General features: G+C 41.6%; 1 protein-coding gene across 1 annotated transcript; it reads left to right on the top strand.

Moving 5' to 3' along the window:
* Nucleotides 1–1,566: 1,566 nt before the first annotated feature.
* Nucleotides 1,567–25,904, top strand: tent4a (terminal nucleotidyltransferase 4A). The gene is made up of 13 exons (XM_082520672.1): nt 1,567–2,663; nt 6,918–7,041; nt 8,632–8,678; nt 8,816–8,936; nt 11,770–11,877; nt 17,247–17,375; nt 17,581–17,794; nt 19,016–19,142; nt 19,232–19,335; nt 19,468–19,649; nt 19,919–20,077; nt 20,315–20,488; nt 22,521–25,904. The coding sequence occupies exons 1-13, from the start codon at nt 1,846–1,848 to the stop codon at nt 22,665–22,667; spliced, it is 2,454 nt and encodes an 817-aa protein (XP_082376798.1). The 5' UTR covers nt 1,567–1,845; the 3' UTR covers nt 22,668–25,904.
* The last annotated feature ends 335 nt before the right edge of the window (nt 25,905–26,239 follow it).

Genomic DNA, 26,239 nt, shown 5'->3' with positions numbered 1-26,239 from the left:
CAAGCCACATGCAGCCTCAGACAACTGCCTGCTTCCTTAATATTATCTCCTATTACTGTTCTGCCTGTGAGCATATTAGTGGCTTCTCCAGCTTCTCCTGTGTTGTTGTTTCTGTGCGTGTGTGTGTTCGTGTGCATCTTTTAGGTGTCTGTCAGCTACGGTCCAGTCGTCATCAATGTTGTAATCCCATAAAAGCTGACAATGAGGCAAACCAGCCTTGAAACGACACGCACGCTGAGACATAGTCGGTGTCGGCGCTCGGCTCGAGCTGAGTCCGTGACATGAGAGATGAGAGGAATAACCTATTCAGTGTGCTTTGTCAGTGCCCGTGTTTCATGCAGTGTAAAATGGAAAAGATAGGAAGAAGAGATTGGCTTTCTGCAGGCGTACAGTGGGAGTAAGCATCTGTGTGTGTGCCCGAGTGTGTTTTATGGCGGGCTGCATATCCTAGCCGACACATAGTTTGCTCTAGGGGGGAGTTTCTTTGGCTATGTCACATGCTGCACGTGAGTAGCAGAGGTTGGGGGCAGGCATTATGCAAGATACTCTTTAAAAAGAAATACATACACATCCCAGAAGGTGCTGGTTATCCTGCCTGCCACTCCTTCACCGTAGTGTTTAATGGCTTGGGAAATTGCTGTTACCGGTGGGGCCTGGGCAGTACTGAGATACTGGGATGATGAACACCACCTGCTGTGCTTCACTTCAAAATGAACATTTGGAATCCAGGTCCGCAGTGTGCATCTGAAATAATAAACGGGGGAAAAGGAGGCCCTTTTAAGCTTAGACGGGGGGGGGAGACCATGTTACTGTGTTGTTGTACTTAGATCGTATGAAAAGCCTCTATGTCCTTATATACAGTCTGTGTTTGCACTGCAGTGTAGGCTTACTGCTGTGTGTATGTGAGCAGCATTTCAAGGGCCAGAGTTTGTGGCCTCGAGCAAGTGTTTGGGATGCCGACAGTCTCATGGCCTGATCTTCTTTTGAAGTAAATTATACTTTCCTTAAAAGTTACATGGTTCCAGTTTTTGTCTTTCAGAGGAAGCTGCGGATCCATAGCTAGATCACCCACGGAAAAGGTCAGGTATTCTGCAGGGCCAAATCTGTTAATGTCCCCGAACTCTAGTCTAATGAGTATATAACATATAAATTGGGGAAATCTATATATCTGATTTCTCTTTAATCCGTGAATATTTCAAGACATGCATTCGTGTCCAGGACGTTAATAGTCAATCATTTGTGCAACAATAAGCTTCTGTCCGGCCTCGTGTTGATGGGGATCCCCTCTGAACCCACCCATCCATTCCTCCACCCACTGGTGAAAGCGGGGAAGTTGAAACTGAGCGCACAAGGATCTGCGGACTGCCAGGCCCTGCTTTATTTAAAAAATAAAAAAAATAGAAAGACCCCAGGTCATTTTATTCATTATCGACGTTTACCGTGTACCTCATTTGTTGTCCAGTGAATTATTTATCAAATAAAAATTCTAATATTTATTCCCTGCAAATCATCAGTCTCCCGGCTGAGGAGCGATAAAGGAGTGGGCGGATGGGGGGGGCGCAGTAATCATTTAAGAAATCCCTGGTAGGACGCATGCGTGTGGATTTTGAAGAGCATACGCCATATTGAATTCCCGTAGGAATCGGCTAGCAAATTTTCGAGCTAGCGGTGTAAAAGGGGGCCACTTTATCAATGGTCCTAATTCGGTTTAATGTTCAAACGTGTCTGTTCTCGTAACCCCGGACAGCGTAGCGACCTTTGAAAGGTCCGAGAAGCGGCGCAGGTTCATCACGGGCTCGGAAGTGTTAGGGACTTGTCGGGGGGGTTACCAGAGAAAGAAGTTGAATGGATCCGAGGGTAGCTTGGATTCAGCCCGAACAGAAAGGACCTGCGAACGCCTTATGGATGCACGTCTGGGAGACCTCTCAGGGAGTACGGACTCTCTCCGCTCAGCAGCAGCTCCACAATCAAAACCACAACCAGTGTGTGAATTATGCGGTTTTAAAAAATGTGGCGACCGCCGTGGCTTCGAGCAAGAGCATCTGCAGCAGCAACGGTAACGTTACAGGAAGCCTGAGCAACGGCAGCAGCCATCGTAGCATCACGAACGGCGCTGCACACAGTAGTAGCGGTAACGGCAATGCGATTCCTCCGCTGGGGAGAGCACTGTCCAACAGGAACGTACACAACTCTTTAACCCCGTCGAACATCAGCGAGCCAGGTGAGGGGAAAACTGCGTCCCATAAAACGGGATCTGCCTCGTCGTCTTCGCAGGAATCCGGGACGGACAGTCCCCCCTCCAGCTGCTCACTCGAGAGGACTATGGATAGAAATGTTACGGGGAGTATTAATAATAACGTCGGGGGTGCCAACCTGCTCTTCAACTTGAGAGACAGCATGGACAATAATGTCAACCTTTACCATCACCGTCACCCGCAGGAGCACCAGGCTTTCAAGTTACAGCAGATTTGCGTGAACCAGCATCAGGTTCACCCCTCTGTACCTATTAATCAACCACACAGTCACCACCCGGGCCGAAGGAAAAGTGACAACAAGGCGAGCACTTATGGGATGAATTATTCGATTTCTAACTGCACTAATGGCAATTATGCGAGCACTTGCACGCCCTGGAAGACGAGGGAGTACAGCCCAGGGGTACTCGGGTGAGTGACTTAACCGCATCGCTGATTTGTGGTGAAATAAGCTGTAATAAGTTGACAAACGTCTCCTGACGCTGTCGTCTGTTTGGCAATATAAACAGTATAGTTATATATTATACTCTTGTTTTGCAATGCAGTTGGATTATGGCGGTACACTGAGTACTGGAGAGTAAGCTGGACATTTTTCTTCTTGCCGTTGGCTGATTAGCTAACCGTTACAGCTGCGTAAAGGCAGCCGCAGACGGCCAGAAAAAGACCGGAAGTGCCGTGATTTGGTATTCAGAAGGTTAAACTGGGCCGTTACCGAACACGATAATTCCAACAAGCTGTCGAGCCCAACTATTAAGTAAAGCAATAAAATGTATTCTGAAGTGTTGAATAATGTGTTGGCGTGAAGCGAGTTTGAGTAGATTTTCTTAATGGTTTATTTATTTAGAAGGTGCCGACCGGATACGCTGCTTTTAAATGTAGTCCGTTAGTTAGCCTAAACGAGGAGCCTAAAGCTAATTTACCCAACGGTTTCCTATGCAGGCTGGACTTAACGGGAAAAACTGTTTAAAACAGAATTACAACCTTTTTATTCCTCCAGTGAAATGTAATTACACAGAACTAGAAATTAAATATGATAATCTATTTACAACATTTTTTTTGTTGACGAGGTTGAAACCAGCTTAATTTGAACGATATGGACAACTGCACTTAACCTGTTAGCAATCTGCTGTGGTGAATCCGAAAAGTAATCTGGCAATCTGACAGTGAGCGTGGGAGGTGAAACCTGCGAGATTAATTCTCAATATTGACTGTTTTAAACATAATTCGATACAATTTGTGGGGGAAAGGACTAGTTATGTGCAAGGTACGTACTTTAGTTCAGAATTAATTACCTTTGTGCCCAAGTTAATTTGGGTGCACTCCCTATTTGCAGAGATCTGCCAATATGACATAACATACAGGGTGGATCCCAGAGTACTGAAGTATGATTAAAATCAGTTTCCAGGAACTCGCTTTAGCCACAGATTAGCTATATTTTCTTAGTATTGAGTTCACCTAAAATTAATGTCTATAAATGGTAAATAACGGTTGTTTAAATTTGCAATATCTGCATTGTTGGTGTAATAAAAACACTAACTGAATAGCTTTTGATTTTCAAGTATAACTGAGCACTAACCAAAGCCCTCCTGAAACAAATGAGCGAAGAATTTCTGAATGTGTTGCAGGAATTTGTGATATTTGTAATGGCTGCTTGCACCCATCTGGGACTCTTCTGTAACAACGAAACAGTGTTTGTCACGAAAGCAGTTCCACATGCGTGATGCAGAGTTTCCCAATTGCAGTGAAATCTAAGTGAGCTGAGAAATTTGAAGTTGTTAATGAATGTTTTCTTCTGAAACCACAGTGAATTTCATCTTGTAATTCGTGGTTCTACAAGTTTTCTGACACAAGTTTCAGCTTGTGTGCCGACTAGTGTTGCTTTGGTTTGCCTTCAGGGGTGCCCTTTAAAGTTCTGCACAGAGAGGGAGTTTCACTACAAACTGGAACAGTGTGAACATAAAAATACTTGTATGTTGTGGTGGAGTGTTTACTGTAAGATTGCTTGTCAGGGATGGCTCTGGTAATAGCTATTATTCTAACTGTGGGCTGTGTGGAGTGTAATCGTTGGACGGTTAGCATGGATACATGCTGGACTGACTGGTTTGCTGACAGAGTTTTCACCAAGGAGTGGGCCCATGGGGCTGAGTGCATTTTCTTCAGGGCTCTGGTAATTGATTGTGACAGTCCCCCCCTGTTCTGTATTTCACACTGGCATCGTGGCATGCATTCCTAGGAAAAAAAAAAAGAATGGGTCAAACAGACTTCCTCTGTTCGAAGGCATTTAACTGGTCAGAAATCTGTACATTATGTGTGCCCTGCTGTCAAACACAAATCCATATCAACAACGGGCCTGGGAGACTCCCAGGCCTACTCTGGCCCTCCAGTGTTTTGCTTAAACCTTGGTCAATTTCCACTCAAAACCTCAGGTGTGTGTTGTGCCGTTGTCTTTCCGTAAGCCAAATGTATTCAGTGAAGATGAGTATTCTGCAAAGCATAGCTCCTCTGCACGTTGACCACTTTAGTTCAGGCTTATTTTTGGCCTGGTGGTTACAATATGGGGCAGGGCTACAGTTAGCCGAATCTATGATGGTTAAATTGGTACTGATCTAAGAGACTTCTCATAAAGGCATAGAAAAACTTATGTTTTGTCTTTTTAACAAAAACCAAATATATCAAATTATTTCAGTTTGACTGTTACTGAAGCAGGCAGGTTTAGTAACGTGGTTTTACAAAGTTGCAATTTCAAAATATATTTATGCATTTTCAGACTTCACAATTAGACCAGATTTCCTAATTGAGTTTTCCATTATCACAGTATTGGGAATCTTCCAGTCAAATCCAATATTTATCTCCATTTTCCCAAGAAATCTGTTTGATATGCTGAAATAACAGCTGTAGCTTCTTGATCAAACGAGGGCACCAGTTCAAAATAAGACTGTTTGAAGTTTGTTATTTTATTGATCTGTTGTCATTTCAAAATCATTGCATCCCTGTTTCAGATCATAGTAATAACAAAGTAACATCTACGCAGCTTTTTTTTTTTTAATTTTTTTTTTAGTTTTTTTTATTTAAAAGAAGGAATCTTAAAATTTTTGCGACACAGCCAATTACAGGTGGTCAGATCAGTCTAAATGACCCAACCCCAACACTGGTATTGGATTGATACTAGCGGAATAGGATTGATCGTTTGTTTGTATTCTCCGAGTTCAGTATGTAGCCCACTGAACTGTGTTAACATTTTACTTTTGGGGGAAATGTAAGAAACCCCCTCAAAAATCTCAAACATCCACTATGAAAAATTAAAATGTTCAGTTTACAAATTATTGATAATTAATCTCATAAGTCATGACACAGTGTTCTCCACTGCATAAGCCGTTTGATGCACTAAACGTATCAGTGTCTGCAATATGGCTGCATTTCCTCGGTATTGGATCATAACAAAATTTGCAGTATCGCACAGCACCACAGCTGATGCATATGGGCCAGCGACACTGGTTAATGGCATTTTATTTTCCAGTATGTTGATATCAGTCAACAGGGTCACTGCTAGCTAATGGATTCCTAATTTAAAGTGGGCCCATGCTAGTCTAATGTGCCGTCAGCGATTTCAAATAAAATTTGCCTAGATGTCCAAAGAACATAATATGCAACTGTTAAATGTAACTCTTACTCCACTGGAATATTACCCATTTTAATCACTTTAACAATATAATATAAAACTTACTGTCTGAAAATACTTGGAGACCTAAAATTCTTTTCTCATTGTCTCACATATGTAATGCTTCAATGATAGAAACGTTAAACAAAGTTTGAGGTCAGTTTATGTACCTCTGTGACCTGAAAGCTTGGGCTCAGATGGTTTTAAACACACTATTTTTTTTCTACTCCTGGCTCTCTATGATGTCAGTGAGAGCAGATATCCCCAATATGGTCATCTCCCAGCCCTCCCACCTGCTGTTCAAACCTTCTGTTCACCCTTCAGACAGAGCATGAACTGGGGACCAGTGTAAGATGATTAAGGATTATATTGATGTGTGAATTGTGAAAAGCTAATCTGGAGTCTGAGAATAAGAATACAAAGCTGGAACTGAGTATAAGTCCCCTTACATGGCAGCTTATTTGGGATAATGCGCTTTCTCAAATGACACTGTGGTGCAGAGAAGAAGCATTACTCGTGATCTGGTTTTACCGGGATGTTACAGAGTGATGCTTTTTTGGGGGTGGGGGCTGTCATCAATCACTTGTAGAGTTGAGGTTCATTAGCAACAGCTGATACAATCCGCCACCTGCCGCATTTGTCATATTAAACACTGAACATGACGATCAGTACCTGCTAAAATGAGAAGCCACTTCCTGAAGGTTTTGAACCCTGTGACACTCTTGCAAGTCGAAGTTCATTTTCATTAGGGAAGCTTTCATTAGTGCTGTAACACTACCAGGCTGAGGTGCATATTCATTACACCTTGAGATCTGCTTGTGGCATCGATTATGTTTTAATAAGCTGTTGCAGTGTTTCTCAGTTTGCAGTGTCCATGTAATCATGAGCTTTGTTAGTACATGTATACATCGGCAGTAGCAGTGTGAACCTTTCCAGAGCAGTGACCACGTAGTTGGATTATTTTTAGTTCATTCTTGTACTTAACCCTTATTTGTCCTTTTGTCCAGACTCCACGAAGAGGTGATGGATTTCTACAAATACATATCTCCTCGGCCAGAGGAGGCAGCTATGAGGAAGGAGGTGGTGAACCGGATAGAGGTGGTCATCAAGGAGCTGTGGCCTACTGTTGATGTATGTTACGCATGCACACGCACACATGTTTGTTTGGATCAGCATAAATCAGAGACTTCACTGATATCCTGTCAGTGTTCCTAAATCATAGCTGAAACTATCAAATGTTTCAATACAGTACAGTGTCTCTCCCCCCCCCCCCCCCCTTTTTTTTTTTTTTTTTTTTTAAATAATTATTATTTTATTTTTTCTTTCTCTGTCTGGGAAAAAGACGCTACCTTTGATCTTTTTGGGCCGCAGCTGGCAGTCTTTGAAACTAACCTGGATCCACAGCAGGTGGAGCACCAACTGTTTGTTTTTTAACTGTGCACATCTATGCATACCAGCCTTGCTCTCACTACACCCTCCTTTAACAGCTGTACATTTTAATTCAATGATTTTATTATTTAAAGGAACATGCTTAAATTTTGAAAATTCGGCTAGTGCTTTTTAAAAACTATTTATTTTTGACTGAATAATTTCATTAGGCTACAACCCTTAAAAATGAGCTTAAATTAGGCACAAACATTTCAAAAACTATAAAGACAAAATGTATTAATATGACATTTGAAATATCACTGGACAAGAGATGACATCAGTTATTGCGATCAGGAAGTGTGATTGGGCGTGAGAGATTAGTCAGCTCGGATGTTTTTTGGCCAGGTTTAGTGACTTAATTACCTGGCAGCGTCACAGGACCGTAGGTGTGCACGTCCAAGTTTCAGTCTGGCACATGTCACCCCTCCTCCTGTTAAACCGCAAGCTAACAAACAGACTCCTAGTTTTAATTTTCTAAATAACAGACAGACGTGAGATTGGCATCGATCTCTTACTCACACTTTTGACCAAACTCTTTAACAAAAGTACTATGTGTCAGACCCAACAAAAACTGACCTCATACTACCACTGTTTTGTAGTTTCCTTAGAAGGAATGAGAACATAATTAACTAACTGGAAAGCAGTTATGAGACACTCTTTAAAACAGAAAAATTAGTGTCTGTACTCGCACTTGAGAGGTGTAGAAATGGTGATGGAGGATCTTGCAGCTGGTTGAGAAGAGTACAGCGAGGCGCGGTTGATGCACCGCCTCTCTCGTTGCTTAATCATGTAAAACACGCGCAGCAGTGATTTGTTGGCTGCCAGTCTTCACCACTTCTGCTGTGAGCCACATTGTCAGGTAAATGGATCAAGCCTCAGATTGTCCCAGCCTCCCTTTTCATTTCCATGTATTTACCCTGGCCTGTCGTGGTGCTTTTGCCTTGATGGAAAAGGAAATGACTCCGCTTCCTTTGGAGAGCATTCACTTGCAGCCCTCAAGCACAGCATTTTTGTTCTTTGCTATTGTGTACTTAATTTGGCAGCGTACTTAACTTGGCAGTGTTTACAGTCTCTGAAGTAGGGAGCCGGAAATGCCTAAGTCCTGGTCGTTTGCAAACATTTGAACTGGATATATACAGCACCACCGCAAATGAGCTAGAAGTGTAGTTGTTGCAAGTTGCCAAGCCCTTTATGGTTAAAATGTGATGTGAAGAGCTGTAACACGTCAGCTTGTATGCCATGAATGACAGTGATTTCGGTCATTTTCACACTTCTGTAACCATGTTTTACCAGGTCCAAATATATGGCAGCTTCAGCACAGGGCTGTACCTTCCAACAAGGTAAGAGCAGGATTTAAATTTATTCAGTTTTTAAATAGCCAACTTAATTTTGTTCCTGATTTGTTTTGCTGCGAGGTCATTTAAATTTTAGGACTAATGTTTGTTTAAATTAGTTCATGTATGTTTTTTGCCCTTAGTGATATTGACCTGATGGTGACTGGGAAGTGGGAGCGCCCGCCACTGCAAGAGCTTGAACAAGCTCTTCGCAAGCATGAAGTTGCCGACCCTAACTCCATTAAAGTGCTGGACAAGGCTACAGTAAGTAGAGACAAGCAGGTCGTGCTTCTCCACTCTGTGCCTGTGTGCACCTATAGCATGTCATTGCATTTGGGCCATCACACTGGAGCACAGCTGATTTATTGGTGGGACAATACTATCAGCCAATATTGGCTATTTTCTGCGTTCATAGCGGCCAGCAACTGATCCTTTATTGCAGCTGGTTGAGAAGACTTTAACGAGTTATTGGCTGGTATTTCTTAAAAAAAACAAAACAAAGAAAAACTAACACTTGACGGTGAAAAATGCTTTCTAATATATTAGTCCAAACTATCCCATAGGTTTAGTTGGATACCTGTTAGCTAGTCGAGTCGCACTGATTTATTGTTGGACCATAGATTGGCGACTTGCAAATCTAACTGTATTGTAGGGCTGCTCAATTAATCGAATTTTAATCACGATTACGATCTGGGCTTTCAACAATCATTAAAAATGACTGAGCCGATTATTAGCCCCTCCCTCATTTATCCGCAACACCTTAAAGGCCGGTCCGTGAAAATATTGTCGGGCATAAACCGGTCCGTGGCGCAAAAAAGGTTGGAGACCGCTGATTAAGAGGACCCGAGGGAAGCTCGGAAAGCTAAGCAGAAGTTATTTGGAGAGGAGAGTGACTGCCGTTGGTTGAAAAGAGAGTTTAAAAAAAAAAAAACTTCAGTGGTGTTGCACACTATTTTATATTATTTTTTTAAAGTCATTGTTAACCCTTTAAAGCCGGTCAGAGCAGCACGCTCCGTTTTGCGTAACTATTTTTAAATCCCTGTAGAACCTGAACCGCGTAAGCTAGCGCAATAATTTGTTTTGCATATGAAACCGGAGGAGTTGTACTTACATCTGATGCCATCAGCTTGTCCTCGGTCGCGGTTTCGTTCCACATATAGCTTTGCAAAAATTGCATAAAAAGCGCTTGCAGGAACAAAAACATAATATTCCAGAAACACGCTTTGCCGTTCCTATCAGCTGTTCGTAACACTTCCCACAGTGAAATGATGCACATGCTGTTTTCTTTGCAAATTTGCATCATAGGATTGTTTTTTGTTTTTCCTGCAGTATATAAAAATTGGTGTATCTCCAAAATAAAACTATGAAGACACTCAAAATAAATTTCCTGTGGTGGGAAACTATTTTTTGCAACTTTATTGTATTTAAAGTTTTGAGGGATAAACCTCTTAAATTTCTCCAAGTAGAAATATATGTAAACAAAACAAAAGCGATTTTCAATTTTTTTTTGTAGTTTATTGCACTTTTTTGCAATTTATGTAATTACTATGGACTTAATGCATACATATTATTAAAATATGGGCTATAACAGTTGAATTGATGTATAGCAACTTGAAATAATATAAAAAATAATATAAGCTCTGGTGGACTTGGTTCTATAGTAGGTCTTAAAGGGTTAAATAAATATCGTCAAATAATCGTGATCTCAATTTCAGTGAAAATAATCGTGATTATCATTTTTGCCATAATCGAGCAGCCCTACTGTATTGCCATTCACAGTGGCTGCTAAATGAAAAGCATGGTTTGTTGACACGATATCTGCAATTTCCTGGTTAGCAACAGAGTCCGGAGTAGCATAAAAGAGTATTTGAAGAAAATGGAAAACATAAATGAAACTCATAATAAACTTGATGGAAATCTGTTTTGTGGGCCTCAAAAAAAATCAGTTGTCAAATACGTCACATTGTTAAATCACCTGCTGTATCAGCTGGGCTCTACATGACATCTGTATCTTTATAGCTCAGTATTTTCTACAAAAGAAACTTGTGAAATGTTTCTACAGAAACAGACGGATTAATAAAGACAATTCAGAAAATTAACATAAATGTCAAAATTAAAAACTGCTTATTTCTCAGTAAGGAACTACATGATAAATTTCCACCCTGTGTATAAAATAGTAATTGATTGCTTTGGCCTAATGATAAAATGATAGTTCTTCACACTAACTAATAAATGCTTGTAGCTCCAGTAAAGAGAAATCAAGAGGAGAGCTGGAAGAAATCCAGGCAAACAAAATTTGCCACCAAAAAGCTCTTGTGCACTTCCAGTGCCCAGAAGTATAAAGCTTTGACTTATTCCCTTTAATGTCCACTTTAACCTGTGAGACACCGTCAGTGTCGTCCATCTGTTTGCCTCACAGGTGACACATTTCCTGAGTTGTGGTGGACTTTCTGTCAATTTCTTTATTGATTAATAGTCTGCTGTTTTTTGGAAACCACTATGATGCGAATGCTGAAGTGCGTACTTTGTCTGCTCTTGTTCACCCAAAATGAAAACTTGCCGTCATCTGTTCAGCCGAGGTCAGTCATACTTTACTTATCGACTCATTTCGGTTCCACAGCAACTTCCCTTCATTGTGTCAAAGCCATCACTCTGCAGCTCGGGCTAATGTGTGCACCTACTTCGGAGGTGTTTATAGCTCCTATCCTGCAGGGATACATTTGAAAACAGCAACTCAGTGGCCCGCACAGTCGTCGTGTGGGCTGTGCACACAACCAGGCAAGCGACCACAGGCTTCAGTGCCTTCTTGACTGACATGATAATAAGTAGTTAATGGCTGAGTTTTCATTTTTGGATTAGCTTTTATTTCTAAAAGCTTGTCATTTGGGACAGTTGTTCCTTTTTTTCCTCTTTGTGTTCCAGGACACAGTGAGCATGTTTTTACAGAAAGATCAAATCAAATCAAATCACTTTTATTGTCACATCACATGTGCAGGCACACTGGCACAGCACATGCGAGTGAAATTCTTGTGTGCGAGCCCCACAAGCAACAGAGATGACTGTAGTGTTTGTTGAGCCATTTCACTTCATCTTTCAGGTGCCAATCATCAAGCTGACCGACCAGAGGACTGACGTCAAGGTGGACATCAGTTTTAACGTAGAGACTGGAGTCAAGGCTGCAAGCTTCATTAAAGGCTACATGAAGGTGAGAGGTGCCTTCAGCGCTGGAGATTTTACATGGTTGGCGATACAGACGGGGTATTACTTCATATATGTTTGTGTGTCAGAAAGATTACACACAAAACTAAGCCGTTTTTCATCAAATTTGACGGAGAGCTGGACAAAGCATGAAGTTAGAACCTATGCCATTTTGGTTTAAACCAGATCACTGTCCCTAAAACTGCAAATTAGATCAACGGCTTTGGTTGAAGATGCATTTGTGATTTGCGGACAGAGCTGGGATTCTGAAGCAAAAACACATGAAAGTCACTGGAAACTGTTTGACCTTTCTTTGATGATCACCCCTCCATCTTAAAGCACTCTCACAGGGCTTCGCTGGCTGCTGGCTGTGGATGTTTCTCCTATTTTTGCAGTAGCACAAATAACTACCCCACTCACACACTTCACCAGTCTGCTGCCTGGTTGTGGGCGCTGGCTTTATGGAGCTAGGAGTGGCCATGTTTGGTGTAGTGATGGACTGACAAGTTGTTAGCTAAATGAATTAGCTCACAGCAAGGCATATTATTTGCTGTTTTTAACATGGGGACTTGCATTGCTGCTGCTTACTTATGAGCAATGTGTTAAATCGTACCAGGCACAGAGGGGGAGACTTAGTTATTTCCTATAATTTGTTGTCTAAAGTCAAACTTCATGGCTATGTGTAGTTCTGGTACTGCTTTCTTTGTTGACTTAGACCAGAAGGCAACAGTGCACAGTAGAAGGAATACACTCAGATGGAGGAAGAGAGCAGGAAAAGGTCATGTTTTCATATTTGAATTTAAAAAAAAACACTGGAGTCACATAATTGCTGTCTTGCAGTGAGGTGGAAATTGGAAATTCCCTCTTTGAATATAGCTTACCCAGCAGTTTAAACCATTACTCTTTACTTCACTCCAATCTTGTACCGGCTCATCTCATGTCCAAAGTGAAGCTGGAACAGAACCAGCAACATCGCTCCGTCAAGCCCCCATTTAACTCCGTCAGAGTCTGTGTCCTGCTGAAGCTCTTGTTGCTAAATCTGCACAGCAGAGGTGAGTTTCGCACAGAAATTCCTGCTCGAGTTTGATCCATGCCCACTTTAGTCACAGTTTTAGGAACTAATGCGGGAAAGGAATTCCAGGTGCCGCTGCTGCCGCGAGCTATCAGATTTTGTTGGGGCTTTTGTTTGCTGCCGTGGTTGCATGTTGGAACGGCGATCGCTGGGAATGCACGTCACAGCGAGAAAGCCTGCTGTTGACAACCACAAACTACACCAACCCAGAGAGCTGATGTTGTGAACATGTGGGTGTGACAGACTCGGTGCAGTCTTGTCATTGAAAGGTCACCTCAGAGTTGATTTTCACATGGTGGCCAGTAGGGGTGCAACGATACTCGTATCGATATTGAACCGTTCGATACAGTGCTTTCGGTTCGGTACGCACATGTATCGAACAATACAAAATTTTTAATTTATTTGATCAACTTTCCTTCTGACGATGCTGTGTTGAGCGCTCAGTGGATCTGCGCTCGACAGTGCAGCCTAGGTGGAGTAGTCGAACGCAGATTCACTGAGCGCAGGGCAAGCTAGCGAGACAGAAGTTAAGCTCTCCTTGCAACATGGCAAATTGAACCTCCCCCGCCCTCATTCAGATCTGGCGTTTGGAACTATTTTGGTTTTCATGTGACGTATGACCCTGAAGGTAAGCGCGTCATGGACTAAAGTAAAACAGTATGTTGGATGTGCCACGCAATGCTTAATTACATGGGTGGGAACTAGTGTGTTAGCACAGTTAGCTCGTTAACGTGTTGGCGGTCTAGCCCCATGCACGGGGCTATCAGGGGTAGCTCGTTAACGGAGATTTGCCGTGTTGTGGCGTTAAGGTCATTTTAACGAGATTAACCTGAAAGCACTAGTGGGAACACAACGAATATGACTGCACATTTACTCCGACATCATCCTAGTGCAAAGACAAGTGGAAGCAGAAAAAAACAACAAGCACGCATTCTTCAAACTTTACGCGAGTCATTTAGACAGCCGTTAGCACATGATTCTCCTTATGGGGACCTGATATGTTTAATATGCTGCTGAGAATATAGCCCAGAAGAAGCGTATAGTATAGCTTTTATTTTGGAAAGAGCCATTTCTCTGTAATAAACTCTTTTCCACAGATGAGTGATTTCTCAATCAGATACAGGGCTTGCAAAATCTCTAGCCCGGCGTCCCGGGGCTAGCGATTTTTTTTCTGTCGCGCTACCAAAATCTATCTCTGCCCTGCCTGTCGGGCTATCGTAGGAAGGAAAAATATATGTCAATGTTTTTGCATTCTTTCGGAAATGTAGCTGGGTAATTATGTCATTGGCATCGGTGAGCCACTGTCAATATGTGACATATTGAAGTCGCGTTTGAATTTGCGCTTGTTTTTTGCTTTCACTTTGCAATCGCGCGAACTGTGTATAGAGAGCGACAGCACTGATCTGTGAGTGATGATAATTTGTGCACCAATTCCTCTGACGTCGTCTTATCAATCGTTAGCTTACTATGCAAACATGACAAGTGAAATCTCCCGCAGCAAGCTTAAACATGTGAGACGTTCATCGCGCAGAGAATCGCTGAGCGTTATGTGAGTCCGTGTGTAAAAGCAGCAGGATATATATTTTAGTTCTGCTGAGCCAAATAAGACAGGTCAGGGTGAAGAAGTGACAGCCAAAGAAAAGCTTACCACAAAACGGAAAAGTTATGACAAATCAGACTATAAGGCAAAAAGAAAGTGCAGCTTTATGGTTTCATGGACAAAAGAATTTCTGTGGCTGCAATATGACGAGCTAAATAACCAGGGCTGCACATAAGTGGTCCGCAGGTGCGCATTCGCTGTCAAAATAAAAAACACGCACAAGATAAGAAGTTGCAACGCGTGTTTGCGTACATAAGATTTTCAGGAGGAGGACAGACATTTGTTTAGAACTCTTAAAGATGTCGAAGAAGCTCCTTTAAGCAATTACTGTGATGTTCCTCCACCTCCAAAGAAATGTCAGGAGGAGTCCGAACCACAAAAGCGTATTCTCGGAAAAGTAGTTGCAGGAGGTGAGCTGGCTTCAAACAAATGATGAACGCACAGAGATGTGGTGCAGAATGTGCCGTGAAAATTTAATAAATGACAAATTAAAAAGGCATGAACGTTGTTTTTTTTTTTTTTTTTTTTTTTTTGTATCGAAAAAATATCGAACCGAACCGTGAATTTTGTGTATCGTTGCACCCCTAGTGGCCAGGTGCCTCAGTGCATCCCGCAGTCTTGTTCTTACTCCTTAAAAGGATATTTGAAAAGTTGACAGCGCTCTGCTGCTCCACTGGCACAGATACACACATTCTGCCAGGAGCTTGTGCTGCCTTTTCAATTGGAAAATCAAAAAACAGGTCCCTCTGGATTATCACACGCAGCTCATATTGATAGCTTTTTAGAAAGTTTGGCCCAGTTGGCAGCTTGACAGTTGGAAGTCGGGGTTGTAACAATTCGTACATTGAACGACTGAAAGTTTCTGTATTTAGCTTCGTTGACTTGCTAATAAAACATTACTTTCAGTAGTAATTAGGGCTGCACGATTTTGCATAAAATGAGAATCACGTTTTTTTAAATATTTATTGCACTTATTAACTGCACATCAACTTCGTAACAGTTGAGACTGAACATAAAAACAATAAATCAAGGTTCTTTATTTGTCACATGCATAGTTATACAAGTATAACACACAGTGAAATGTAGCCTGACACGCTCCTCTCTCTCTCTCTCTATATATATATATATATATATATATATATATATATATATATATATATATATATATATATATATATATATATATATATATGTGTGAATATGAGAGAGAGAGAGACACACACACACTGGGTGAATGTGCAGTAGTAGCAGCAAGCAGGTGAATTCTGTAGATTAATATGAATAGACATCTGACTATTTTACAGGATAGACAATATAAACATATTTAAAGTTAAAGGAATTGAAATGTACATTGTCCCTTGGTTTAGAGTGTCTGGAAGAGAGTCCTGTCTCAGTCAATTATAGATGATGTGAGAGGGCGGGTGTATGTGTTTAGGGCACGGATGGCTTGGGGATAGAAGCTCCTCTTGAGTCTCTCTGTCCTTGCCCGGAAGATGCGGAACCTTCTACCAGATTGCAGAAGTTGGAACAGTTTGTTGCCAGGATGGGACGGGTCCTTCAGTATCTGCGCTGCTCTAGTCCGGCATCTCCTGGTGTAGGTGTCCTGAAGCGGGGGGAGAGCAATCCTGCAGCAGCGTTCTGCTGTACGGATCACTCTCTGGAGAGCTTTTTGGTCCTTCACACAGCTATTCCCGAACCACGATGTCATGTTCTGTGTGAGGATGCTCTCCACAGCGCCTGTATAGAAAATCCTGAGGATCTTTGGAGAGACCCTGAACTTCCTCAGTTGTCGTAGGTGATACAGGCGCTGCCTAGCCTACATCAAAATACATCAAATAAACATAAAAACAAAAAATGCGGTACAGTCGTCGTCTTTTTTTCTTTTCCTTTTTTCTTTTTTTTTCTTTTAAATCATTGTCATTTGGAAATGAGATCGCACATAAGTATGAATCGAGATTGCGATTTTTTTTTTTTTTTTTTTTTTTTTTTTTTTCTAACGATTAATCATGCAGCCCTAGTAGTAATCGTCTCTGTGTGCCTGCAGTGACTGTATAAGGATATCTGCTATTCTCAAATCAAATCACTTGGATCACTCAAATCATACAAAGCCAAGAACAAAAACGGGAAATAAAAAATTGACCATCCAAATTTTTAACAATATTTATGATGAATATAAGGAAAAGCATTATATAAGACACTTCTTATTTAAAGTTGACTTATTGATTTGTTGGATTCGTTTGGGCTTGTGTTCTAAGTGGTTTTTTTTTTTTTTTTTTTTTGTTTTTTTTTTTTTTTTTTTGGTGGTTTCTGAATCGAGTTAGTTTACAAGATTAAACTGCGTCACGTTCAAAGTTGTTCACCGTCGCTTTGGATCAAAGCACCAGCCTGTCCCTGAGTCATGAATTACGCTGTTCTTTAGACAAAGATTCACACCCTTAATGAGATAATGATTGACGTGCTAGTCAGCCGCATCATTTCATCTCTTTACTTATAATGTAGTCTAGTCTCGTTTCTGACTCACAGTTCTACATATATCTCATTAGAAACCCTCTTTCTCCTGAGTGATTTATGTAGCTGGAGCCCAAGTCAATTTGTTTTTATCTGCGTTTACTCTTAAGATGCTGCGCTCTGGTGTTTTCTTACTTAATCTATAGTTTGAATCAGGCATTTTCATTCCACATCTGTCCCTGCATTTTGCTTTCAGAAGTATCCAGTGCTGCCTTACCTGATCTTCGTGCTGAAGCAGTTTCTGCTGCAGAGGGATCTAAACGAAGTCTTCACCGGGGGCATCAGCTCCTACAGTCTCATCCTCATGGTCATCAGTTTCCTACAGGTACAGGGATGTCATGTCACAACAGTTGAAGCGGCTTATGTTGTAGTAGTGCTGCTTGATAATATCGTGTGCGTATGTATGTATTTATAGTGGCATAAGCAGAAGTAGTTTATTAGCTGTTGTAGGACAACATAAAATCGAATCTTTATTAGTGAAGCAGTTGTCTCAAATACACCCTAATCCAGTCTCTTTCCTTTCTCTTCAGCTCCATCCTCGTATCGATCCCACCAACCCCAGTGAGAACCTGGGAGTGTTACTCATCGAGTTCTTTGAGTTGTATGGCCGTAATTTCAACTACTTGAAAACAGGGATTCGCATTAAAAATGGAGGCGCATACATAGCCAAAGAGGAGATTATGAAGGGCATGACAAATGGATACAGGCCATCCATGCTCTACATAGAGGACCCTCTACTTCCAGGTGTGTGTGAAATACCATCTGTCTCTAAACAAATAAGACTTTAAGCTACATTTTCAGGTTGGCATTTATGATCCAAAGAGAGGTCATCAGTGTGTCATACTATGTTTGATTTTAATTTTTAGTATCATTTGGTCTTCGTCTTAAGACTGGCACAGCAGCTAAATGTTTAAACCAATTACCGGTACTGTAAAGGTTTAAACCTGGATTGATTTGTTTAAAACAATAAAATGATTTTTAAAGATGCTGTATATATGTAAAACAGACATAAAATACAAACATTTGGAAAACTTTTTGAATACTTTAAGATATTTTTGCTATTGAAAGCTACACTTAGCCAGTTGGCTTTAATTTAGCTATGCTATGTTACTCTGGTAGTAGTTTGCAGTGTTAGATGATAAAGTAGCTTGAAAATAAAATGTTAATTCACTATCCTGATCAGCCCAGGGAGTGTATTAACTGGCCTTATGTTACTAAGCTGGATAGCTCACAGTGTTGGAGCTTAGCTTATATCTGTGTTAGAAGGCATGCTAGCATTAGCCAGAACAGAGCTAGCTTATAGTCTAATTATATTCTCCAAATGAAATGAAAGTCAGTCAAGAAAATACCCTGCTGATGTTATCCCAAGTTTGTCCTTGTCTTGAATCATCTACGCATTTGGCCAGAAGGGGCTTTTTTTTTTTTTTTTTCTGGTTAGCATTGGCTAACAGTATACTACTCGCTAATTTAGACAATATGCTAAATACCCACTAAAGCAGCTAGCTAGTGTGGACTCTTTGGGGAGAGTGCCATCTATTTTCGGTTTTGTCTTGTGTTGAGAGCTGATATTTGCTGGCTTTAGTGATTAGTGTTCTCCTTTGGCTAACGTTAGCTTATTGGGGTGCAGGGAAGCTGAAGAAAAGCGTTGAGGCATTTAGTGTAGGGCCCAAATATCCCATTTCGCATTTCACTCACTGACGGTTTATTTTTTTAAAGCTTGTATTATACAAAATGCTGCATAGTGCACTTTAATCACATGTATTTTTATATAGCTCACTCCAATACTCTGTCCATTGTGTGTTGAATAATACATTTTAAGATCAGTCATGCTTTGCACATTTTGCAATTAAGTAACAAGTAGTCTAACAGCCACTAACAATTTTAGAAAATGTAAAACTTGGTTAAAACCGGTTAAATTGGTCTTTTTTTTAAATTTTCCTCTCTTGTTTCCCCTCCACCTTGTAGGTAATGACGTGGGAAGGGGTTCCTACGGTGCCATGCAAGTCAAGGAGGTGTTTAATTATGCTTTCATTGTCCTGAGTCATGCTGTCTCCCCGCTTGCACAGTCATATCCCAACAAAGACTGTGAAAGGTTAGAATCCAAGCTATTTAAAAGTAATACTGACACCTTAGATAAGAGAAGAGCTTTTTTATTTAAATGTTTCTATCTTGTCCCTGCAGCACATTGGGGAGGATAATCAGGTTGACCAAGGAAGTGATCGACTACAGGGAATGGATCGTTAAGAAGTGGGGGGGCAGAGATTTGGTGCGACCGGACAACAGAGGTACAAATCATTGGGTTTCAAAACAAAATAGATGCAGTTTTCCCATTGATGCTATTAAATTGTCTCATTAAGCATCAGCTTTTTTTTTTTAAAGCATGATATATATTCTTACCACTAATCCTATTTCTTTAGTGTCGCCTCCCAAAAAGCCTGTGTCGGAGCAAGAGAACTGTGTGCTGGGAGGTGGTGTTGGGTCAGATGAGCAGCAAAGGGATTCGGTGTCACCCCACAGCGCGGACTCTCCCATGTCCATCTCCAGCCCCCAGCAGCACTCGTCCGCCTCATCAGTGTCCTCACTGTCTGGGTCTGATAACGTAAGAAACCCCATGCAGGACGAGTAACAATGCACACGCTGCTTGTATTTCTGATGTAGTTCTTGAAAAATACCAAACAGTTTCTTCTGATTATGCACTTGACATCCAGCATAAAAGGATAATGTTGCCACACACATGACATAACTACATGCCTCTTATCCTTCTCATGGTAGTACAGCTTAATTTACTGTCATTTTATTCTAGTATTCAGATGGAAATCTGTTTTTTTTTTGTTTTTTTAAACAATGTCCTCTGCTTTGATCCATCAGGACTCTGATTCAGCGTTGCCATGTCCCCTCCCTCCACCAACCCTGCCAGCTTACCCGCCTTTCCCACCACTCGGCCTAGCTTTAACTCCAGGCCTCAACATGAGCACCGGCAAACCTGGCATGGGGGGACACCATCTGCTCATGCCTCCAGGTTCCCAGGTAGGCACGCAGCCGTGGCGACAAGCAGCAGTGATTGCCTGAATTAGCCTGAATTTTACATGTAAAATGGGATTATATGGTGGTTAAAATTTGGACTACAAATGAAGCATATTAAATCAGTAGGGTAGAGAACAAGACATAAAATGTGCAGGTTTTTGCAGATTTTTATTGCAGTATTCGACTAAAAAAAACTAAACTACTAGATTTCCAATTTAAATTCTGCCTCTCTTTCCCCAGGCTCGCGTCTCACTGCCCGGTGGTCTAGCAATGCACTCCATGCCTGGCAGACAGGTGTGTATAGACACCGGGCTCCCCCCCTTCTTCCACATGCACCCCCCAGCCCATGCTCATGCCCCTGCCCCTTCCAGCCCCCAGCCTCCGCCCAGTCCCCACTCCAGCCACACACATAAGGTAGGCGCTGGATGCCACAACCACACTCAAATGTACTACTGAGACAACCTTGTCTCCCACACAGGGTTTCCACTCTGTCATTTCATTTCTTGTCTCTCTTCAGCGTCTTCATCCTATGTCACGTTTGTTATTTCTCATTTTATGCTGTCATTATTCTGTACAGGTTACATAAAAAATTCTATTGCTATTTGCGTTCCAATAACTAATGACATTGCTGCAGCTGTGATAGTGCTTAAAAACTGGTGATTTTCTTGTGCCTGCCTTTATGCTAAACCAAGCTAGCTTTCACCCATATGCACCGCATTGGTCGCTGCTGTTTATTGTAATGATTGGTCAATGTGGCCGCTGCATTACCCAGAGGGAGCCACGCCTCCTAATGCATGCACCATGAAGAGGTTTGGTTTTGATACAAATGCCAGACATCTATTTATGGAAATTAGTTTTCCATACCACATGCATAATATATCTAAAAGGGAATATGACAAAATCTGCAGCTGGCTTTTCATATGTTTTGGTGACGTTTAAAAAGTGGTGAGTGCTTTAAAAAACCGACTGCGAAATGTAAAAACTGAAGAGTTTACTTCAGCATTGAAATGACTCGTCTGTCCAATCCTGTGAGTCTTTATCGTTTGGAAACGTTCAATCAAAGAAGAGCACAAATAATACTGTGCGCTTTTTTTGTTTGTTTGTTTGTTTGTTTGTTTTGTTTGTTTTGTTTTTTTATTTTGTTTTGGGGTTTTTTCCCCCATATTTGTCACACTTAAATGTTTCAGATAACTGGAGTATTAAAGGGGAAAAACCCATCCAAACCTACCTAACATTATGTGGAAAAATGAATTTAGTTTCACTAGCCACACTCAGGTCTGATTACTGCACGACCTGATGAATCAAGATATCACTTAAAACATTTCCTGTGTAACAAAGTGAAGTAGGCTAAACGATCTTAACAGGCAACATATCATCATGCCGTGAACTAAAGAAACTCAAAGGATGAAACGTGGAGTCGTTGCCGTCTATTATTTTGGGAAAGGTCACAAAGACATTTCCAAAGCTTTGTGAATCCAGCCAATTAACTGTCGACAAATGAAGAGAACTTGAAACACTGATGAACTTTTCCAGAATTGGCTGGTGTGCCAAAAAATAGTCTAAGAGCCTCAAAAACTCATCTAGGAGGTCTCAAAAGAACCCAGAACAACAAATACAGAACTGCTGGCCTTACTTGCCTCAGTAAGAGTTCCTTAGGAAAAACAAACGCTGCCAACTAAAAAAACAAAACAAAAACGTTTGTCCCACATTTTTGAAAATATTCTGTGGACTGACGAGACAAAAGTTTAACTTTTTGTAAAGTTTGAGCCCATCAAACATCAGCTGTGGAACTAACACAGAATGTTATAGAAAAGATCATCATTGCAACAATCAAAACATGATGGTGCTAATTGTGTGATGGTCTGCAGCTGCTTTACAGCTTCAGGACCTGGATGACTTGTTTTAACTGAGCACCATGAACTCTAGAAAATCCAGAAAAATGTCCAACCATCAGTTTGTCTTCTGAAGCTTAAACACACTGGGGTTATAACCAGTTCTTTTTTTTTTTTTTTTTTTTTTTTAATGGTTTTGGAGTGGACTAGTCTAAGTCCAGACTTCAGTCTGATTGAGATGCTTTAGCGTGTCCTTAAACAGGCCAGTCATGGTGGAAAACCCTCCAATATGTCTGAATTTAATCCTGGAAAGAAGAGTGGGCCAAATATTATGTTTCTGTCTAATATAAAAATTTATTTGATCTGAATCATGTGCATGTGACAAATATGCAAAACAAAAGAAACCAAGAAGGGGGCAAAGACTTCTTCACAGCAGTGGCAGCTTGTATATCGGTTCCTGCCTTCTAGCTCCAGCGTGCATTTATTTCTGTGTTGTGGTTTTGCTCATGTTTAAACACAGAGCAACCACAAAGACAAGTCCGCACACAAATCTGTTGGGATCACAGCCTTGATCCTTTTCCCTCAGTCTTCTTCTCGTCTCCATCTCTCTTCAGAACGGAGCCAAGTTCAACGGGAAGGGCTTCCACAATCCGCCACTGGTCAACAACGCTGTTATGGCTAACCGTGGATACGCGCAGCATCACCGCAACACTTGGCGACGCAGGAAGAGGGACAGCCTGCCGGTTAGCCTGAGCAGATAGAAACCTCTCCTCGCCGTTTCCTCCGTCTCCTCTCCGACTGCATGCCGTGGCTCTTCGTTCGTCTTGAAGGAGGATGGACAGGCAGACAAGAGGACCAGAGACCAGCAGTTTTTACTCCGAGGGCTCCTCAACATGGAACAGCAGCCCTCAGCTCTGCATCTTCCTCCTCTCTGTACCTTCCCTCCCCTTTTTCTTTTCTTTTTTTTGCATGACTTTAATTCCATTTTTTTTCAGTATTGTGTCTTCCTTCTCTGCGTTCAGGTCGGTTTACTTTTTTGGAACTTGGCATTGACAGTATTGCTAAGCTCACTTGACCTCATCTCGACCCTTGCAGCCAAGCTGCCCACGGTTTCCTTTTTACAGTTAATACACTTAAAAACAAACGTTTTTTTCTCCATTTTGTGCAATAATGTTATTTTTCTTTTTGAAACTAAAGTAAGAGCTTATTTAATTTCGTGTGTGTGTATATGTAAAGGCATTTTTATACTGTTATTTTATTTTTGTAGAGTTTTAAATTTTGTTTACGAAACCTTTCCCCAGGCAGCATCTCTAAAGTGTGCGTGTGTGTGCGCATCTCTCCATCAGGTTGAGATGGACCCAGGTTGAAATGACCCCTCCCCCCTCTTCTTCTCTCCTCTTTAAATGTGGTCTGCTCAAGGGAAGCCGTATCAGAAAAGCATCATCTTGGCATTTCTGATCATTTCTCTTCACATGTTTTCTGAAAATGGGCGAGGTGGGCAACAAAAGGGGGAAAAAAATTCCCTATGGAAGTTTTGTTCCTCGCTCCAGTTTTTCTAAGGCATGCTGAGGGGAAGTTGAGGGAATGAAACTCTGCCCTGGGATATCCTTGAAGCACAGGGAGAGGCTCAAGTTTTGTGGCCACCTGAGGATTGTGTGACTGCGCGTATCTGTTTGCGTCTCTTACGGGAATGTGTCGTTGTCTCATTTTGTCGTTTGGGGAGAGAAGGCTGGCAAAAGAAGGCTGGCCTGATAGCTTTGTCTTGGCCATATCTCTCTCCGCCCGGAGGATTTTCAGCCTGTTTTGTTTAGGCTTTGTGTTCATTTTTTCTTTTAAAGTTGTTGTTGTTGTTGTTGTTGTTAATATTTTTTGTAGGAGCATTGGGGGCCACGAAGGCAACAGCTTATCTGACTTGAATTAGAAGATCAAGAATGGCGGGCAGAAAGTCACTGAGCTGTGTCAGAGGGGGCGTGGCTGTGGAAAATCTGATCCCAGGGCTGAGGTCAGCTCTCGCCCGCAGCTGTAAATTAGCGCAGACCAACACTTTAGATGCTCAGCGATAAGGTTTCTCTCCTTTTTTTGTGGTCCTGGACAAAGGAGGAGGGAGCGAGGGTGGGGGCGTGGGGGGTTTCTTCCTGAACCAAGGACCCTGAGTGAAGGGAATTATATTTTGATTCCATTAAGGAATCTTGTGTGTATTCGATTGCCAGGTACTTCCGCTAATTGTTTGCAATGCCTTTCTTTGTGTTTACTCGGGGTGTGTATGTGTGTGTGTACCACGTTTTCCTGCGAGCACACCGCGCCACACAAATACACACGCTGTCGAAGGCTGTGACTCGCCCAGAAACACTACACATGCCGGTGTTATTACTATGCAAGTGGATTCTTCTAATTATTGTGTCAATTCTTGTATTTTATTTTTGGGGTTATTTTTTTCCCATTGACAAAAAAAGCAAAAAAAAATGTATCCCAAAAAAAAAAAAAAAAAAAAAAAAAAACACTCACTGCTTGTTGGACTAGAGTGATGTTACTGACTGTCAGACTTCTCAAGCCAACACATGTAAACTCTAGCCCCCATCCCCTGACCCCCACCCGTGCCACAACTCCCTTGTGTTTGTATGAAGGCCATGATGTGTTTAAGACCCAGTATTTCTGCATCTTGTCAGTCAAATGTAAGGAACAAGGGGGATGTTAATGTCAGTGGTCGGGTCTGAGTCTGTGTAGTGTGTGACATAGTGAAACGTGTGTGAGAAAGACTCGTGACTCGCCACCACAGTTGAATTTTTCTTTTTCTTTGGTAATCGTACGCCCGACCGTTCACGAACGAGCGCCACCCACAGAGCGACTTGCTCTCTGCAGGTGCTCTTCGCAAAGGGCCAAAGTGTCCGTCAACAATTCCTGACTTTTTCTTACTTGCACGCATTCACTGCTGTTGCACTGTTTTGTTTTGGGTTTATTTTTGTTTTGTTTTTTGTTGTTGAACCATGGCAGCTCGGATCTGTCGGTCAGAACTGCACAGCAGGTTTGCTGTTTTGGCCGATAGGTCACAGGGCAGAGCTGATTACGAGCTAATCATAACCTCCAGCTTACAAATTCCTTTCATACTTAATAAATTTGACCAGAAAAATCAAAATCATTGACCAATGGAAAGGGTGAGAAGTTCTTGATGTTTTCTGGCGTATACACTCTCACCCTATTATTCCCTATTACATTTTTTTATTTTTATAGATAATTTTCCGTCTGTAGGGTAATAATCAGAATTGAACATTCAGCACTGACTTTCATGCAGTTGTAGGCCAATAGTAATTTGATAACAAGAGGAATGAAGTTACCCTTTCAAACTGAGATTCTTACAGCCGCGTTTTGCTTCTAGAGCTCAGAACCAGCAATGATTTGAGACAAAAAAAATTAAATTGGGGATCGAAAGCTGTTGGCTCTGTTAGAGTTGCCTGCAATCTTAACAGCAAAGACTGACATGCAGTATCCAAGGAAGTCTATGGAATAAAGAATTGTGCATCTCAGCGGTCCGGTGTAGCCAACTCACCCCGTCTACTTTCCTTTGTTCCTTTTTCCTCACCAGAGGGTCAAAACAATTAGGTCAAAGCTTCAGTTGCGCTCTTCCACATTGTCCTGACTTCTCCCGATGGTTTTAAAAGTGAGGCGGAAAAGGAAGCGAGGAGAGTTGGATACTTGACTTGGACCGCTGAGATTTTGCCATACACATGTACATGTAGATGCAATGTAATATTAACACCCCCCCTCTTCATTGCAATACAATGAGGGATTTTAAACTGGTGGCTGCTGTTCAGAGAAAGATGGCAGCCCCTCAGTGTCCTGGCTGATTCATGTGAGCAGTGACCCTCGAAATGGACACCAGTGGCCAGAGGGAACCACTGCCCAGCTTTTCTTTTTTTTCTTTTTCTTTTTGTTCTTTTTGACATTTTTATGTAAATATTTTTTTTCTATTTTATTTTTTAATAAACATTTTAAAACTGCCAGTCTGTGTGTGGGTTTGTCTATTTGATTTAAGTGTGAGTGACGGAGTCACACAAGCCTAGGAACCGGTTTGCAACCACCAGTTGCTAAGAAAACATGAATATTCCTCGATTTCTGCGAGTTTTCGAGTGGTTGCTGGGAGAAATTGGTTGAAAAGGTCACGCCTGGATTGAGTGGAAGATGTCTGCAAACACTAAATAATTGCAAAGTGGTAGTGAACCTGAAAAGTGCTACGTACACAGTCTATAGTGACCATTTGCCTTCCAAGTAAAAGTTGCCCCTTTTGAAACTGGTTTCTGCTGTAAGGCATAATTTGATTTTGAAGTCAAAATAAGTT

This window comes from Aulonocara stuartgranti, assembly GCF_965226115.1.
Source record: "Aulonocara stuartgranti genome assembly, chromosome: 22".
NCBI lineage: Eukaryota > Metazoa > Chordata > Actinopteri > Cichliformes > Cichlidae > Aulonocara > Aulonocara stuartgranti.
This window is presented reverse-complemented; position numbering and strand designations above follow the sequence as displayed.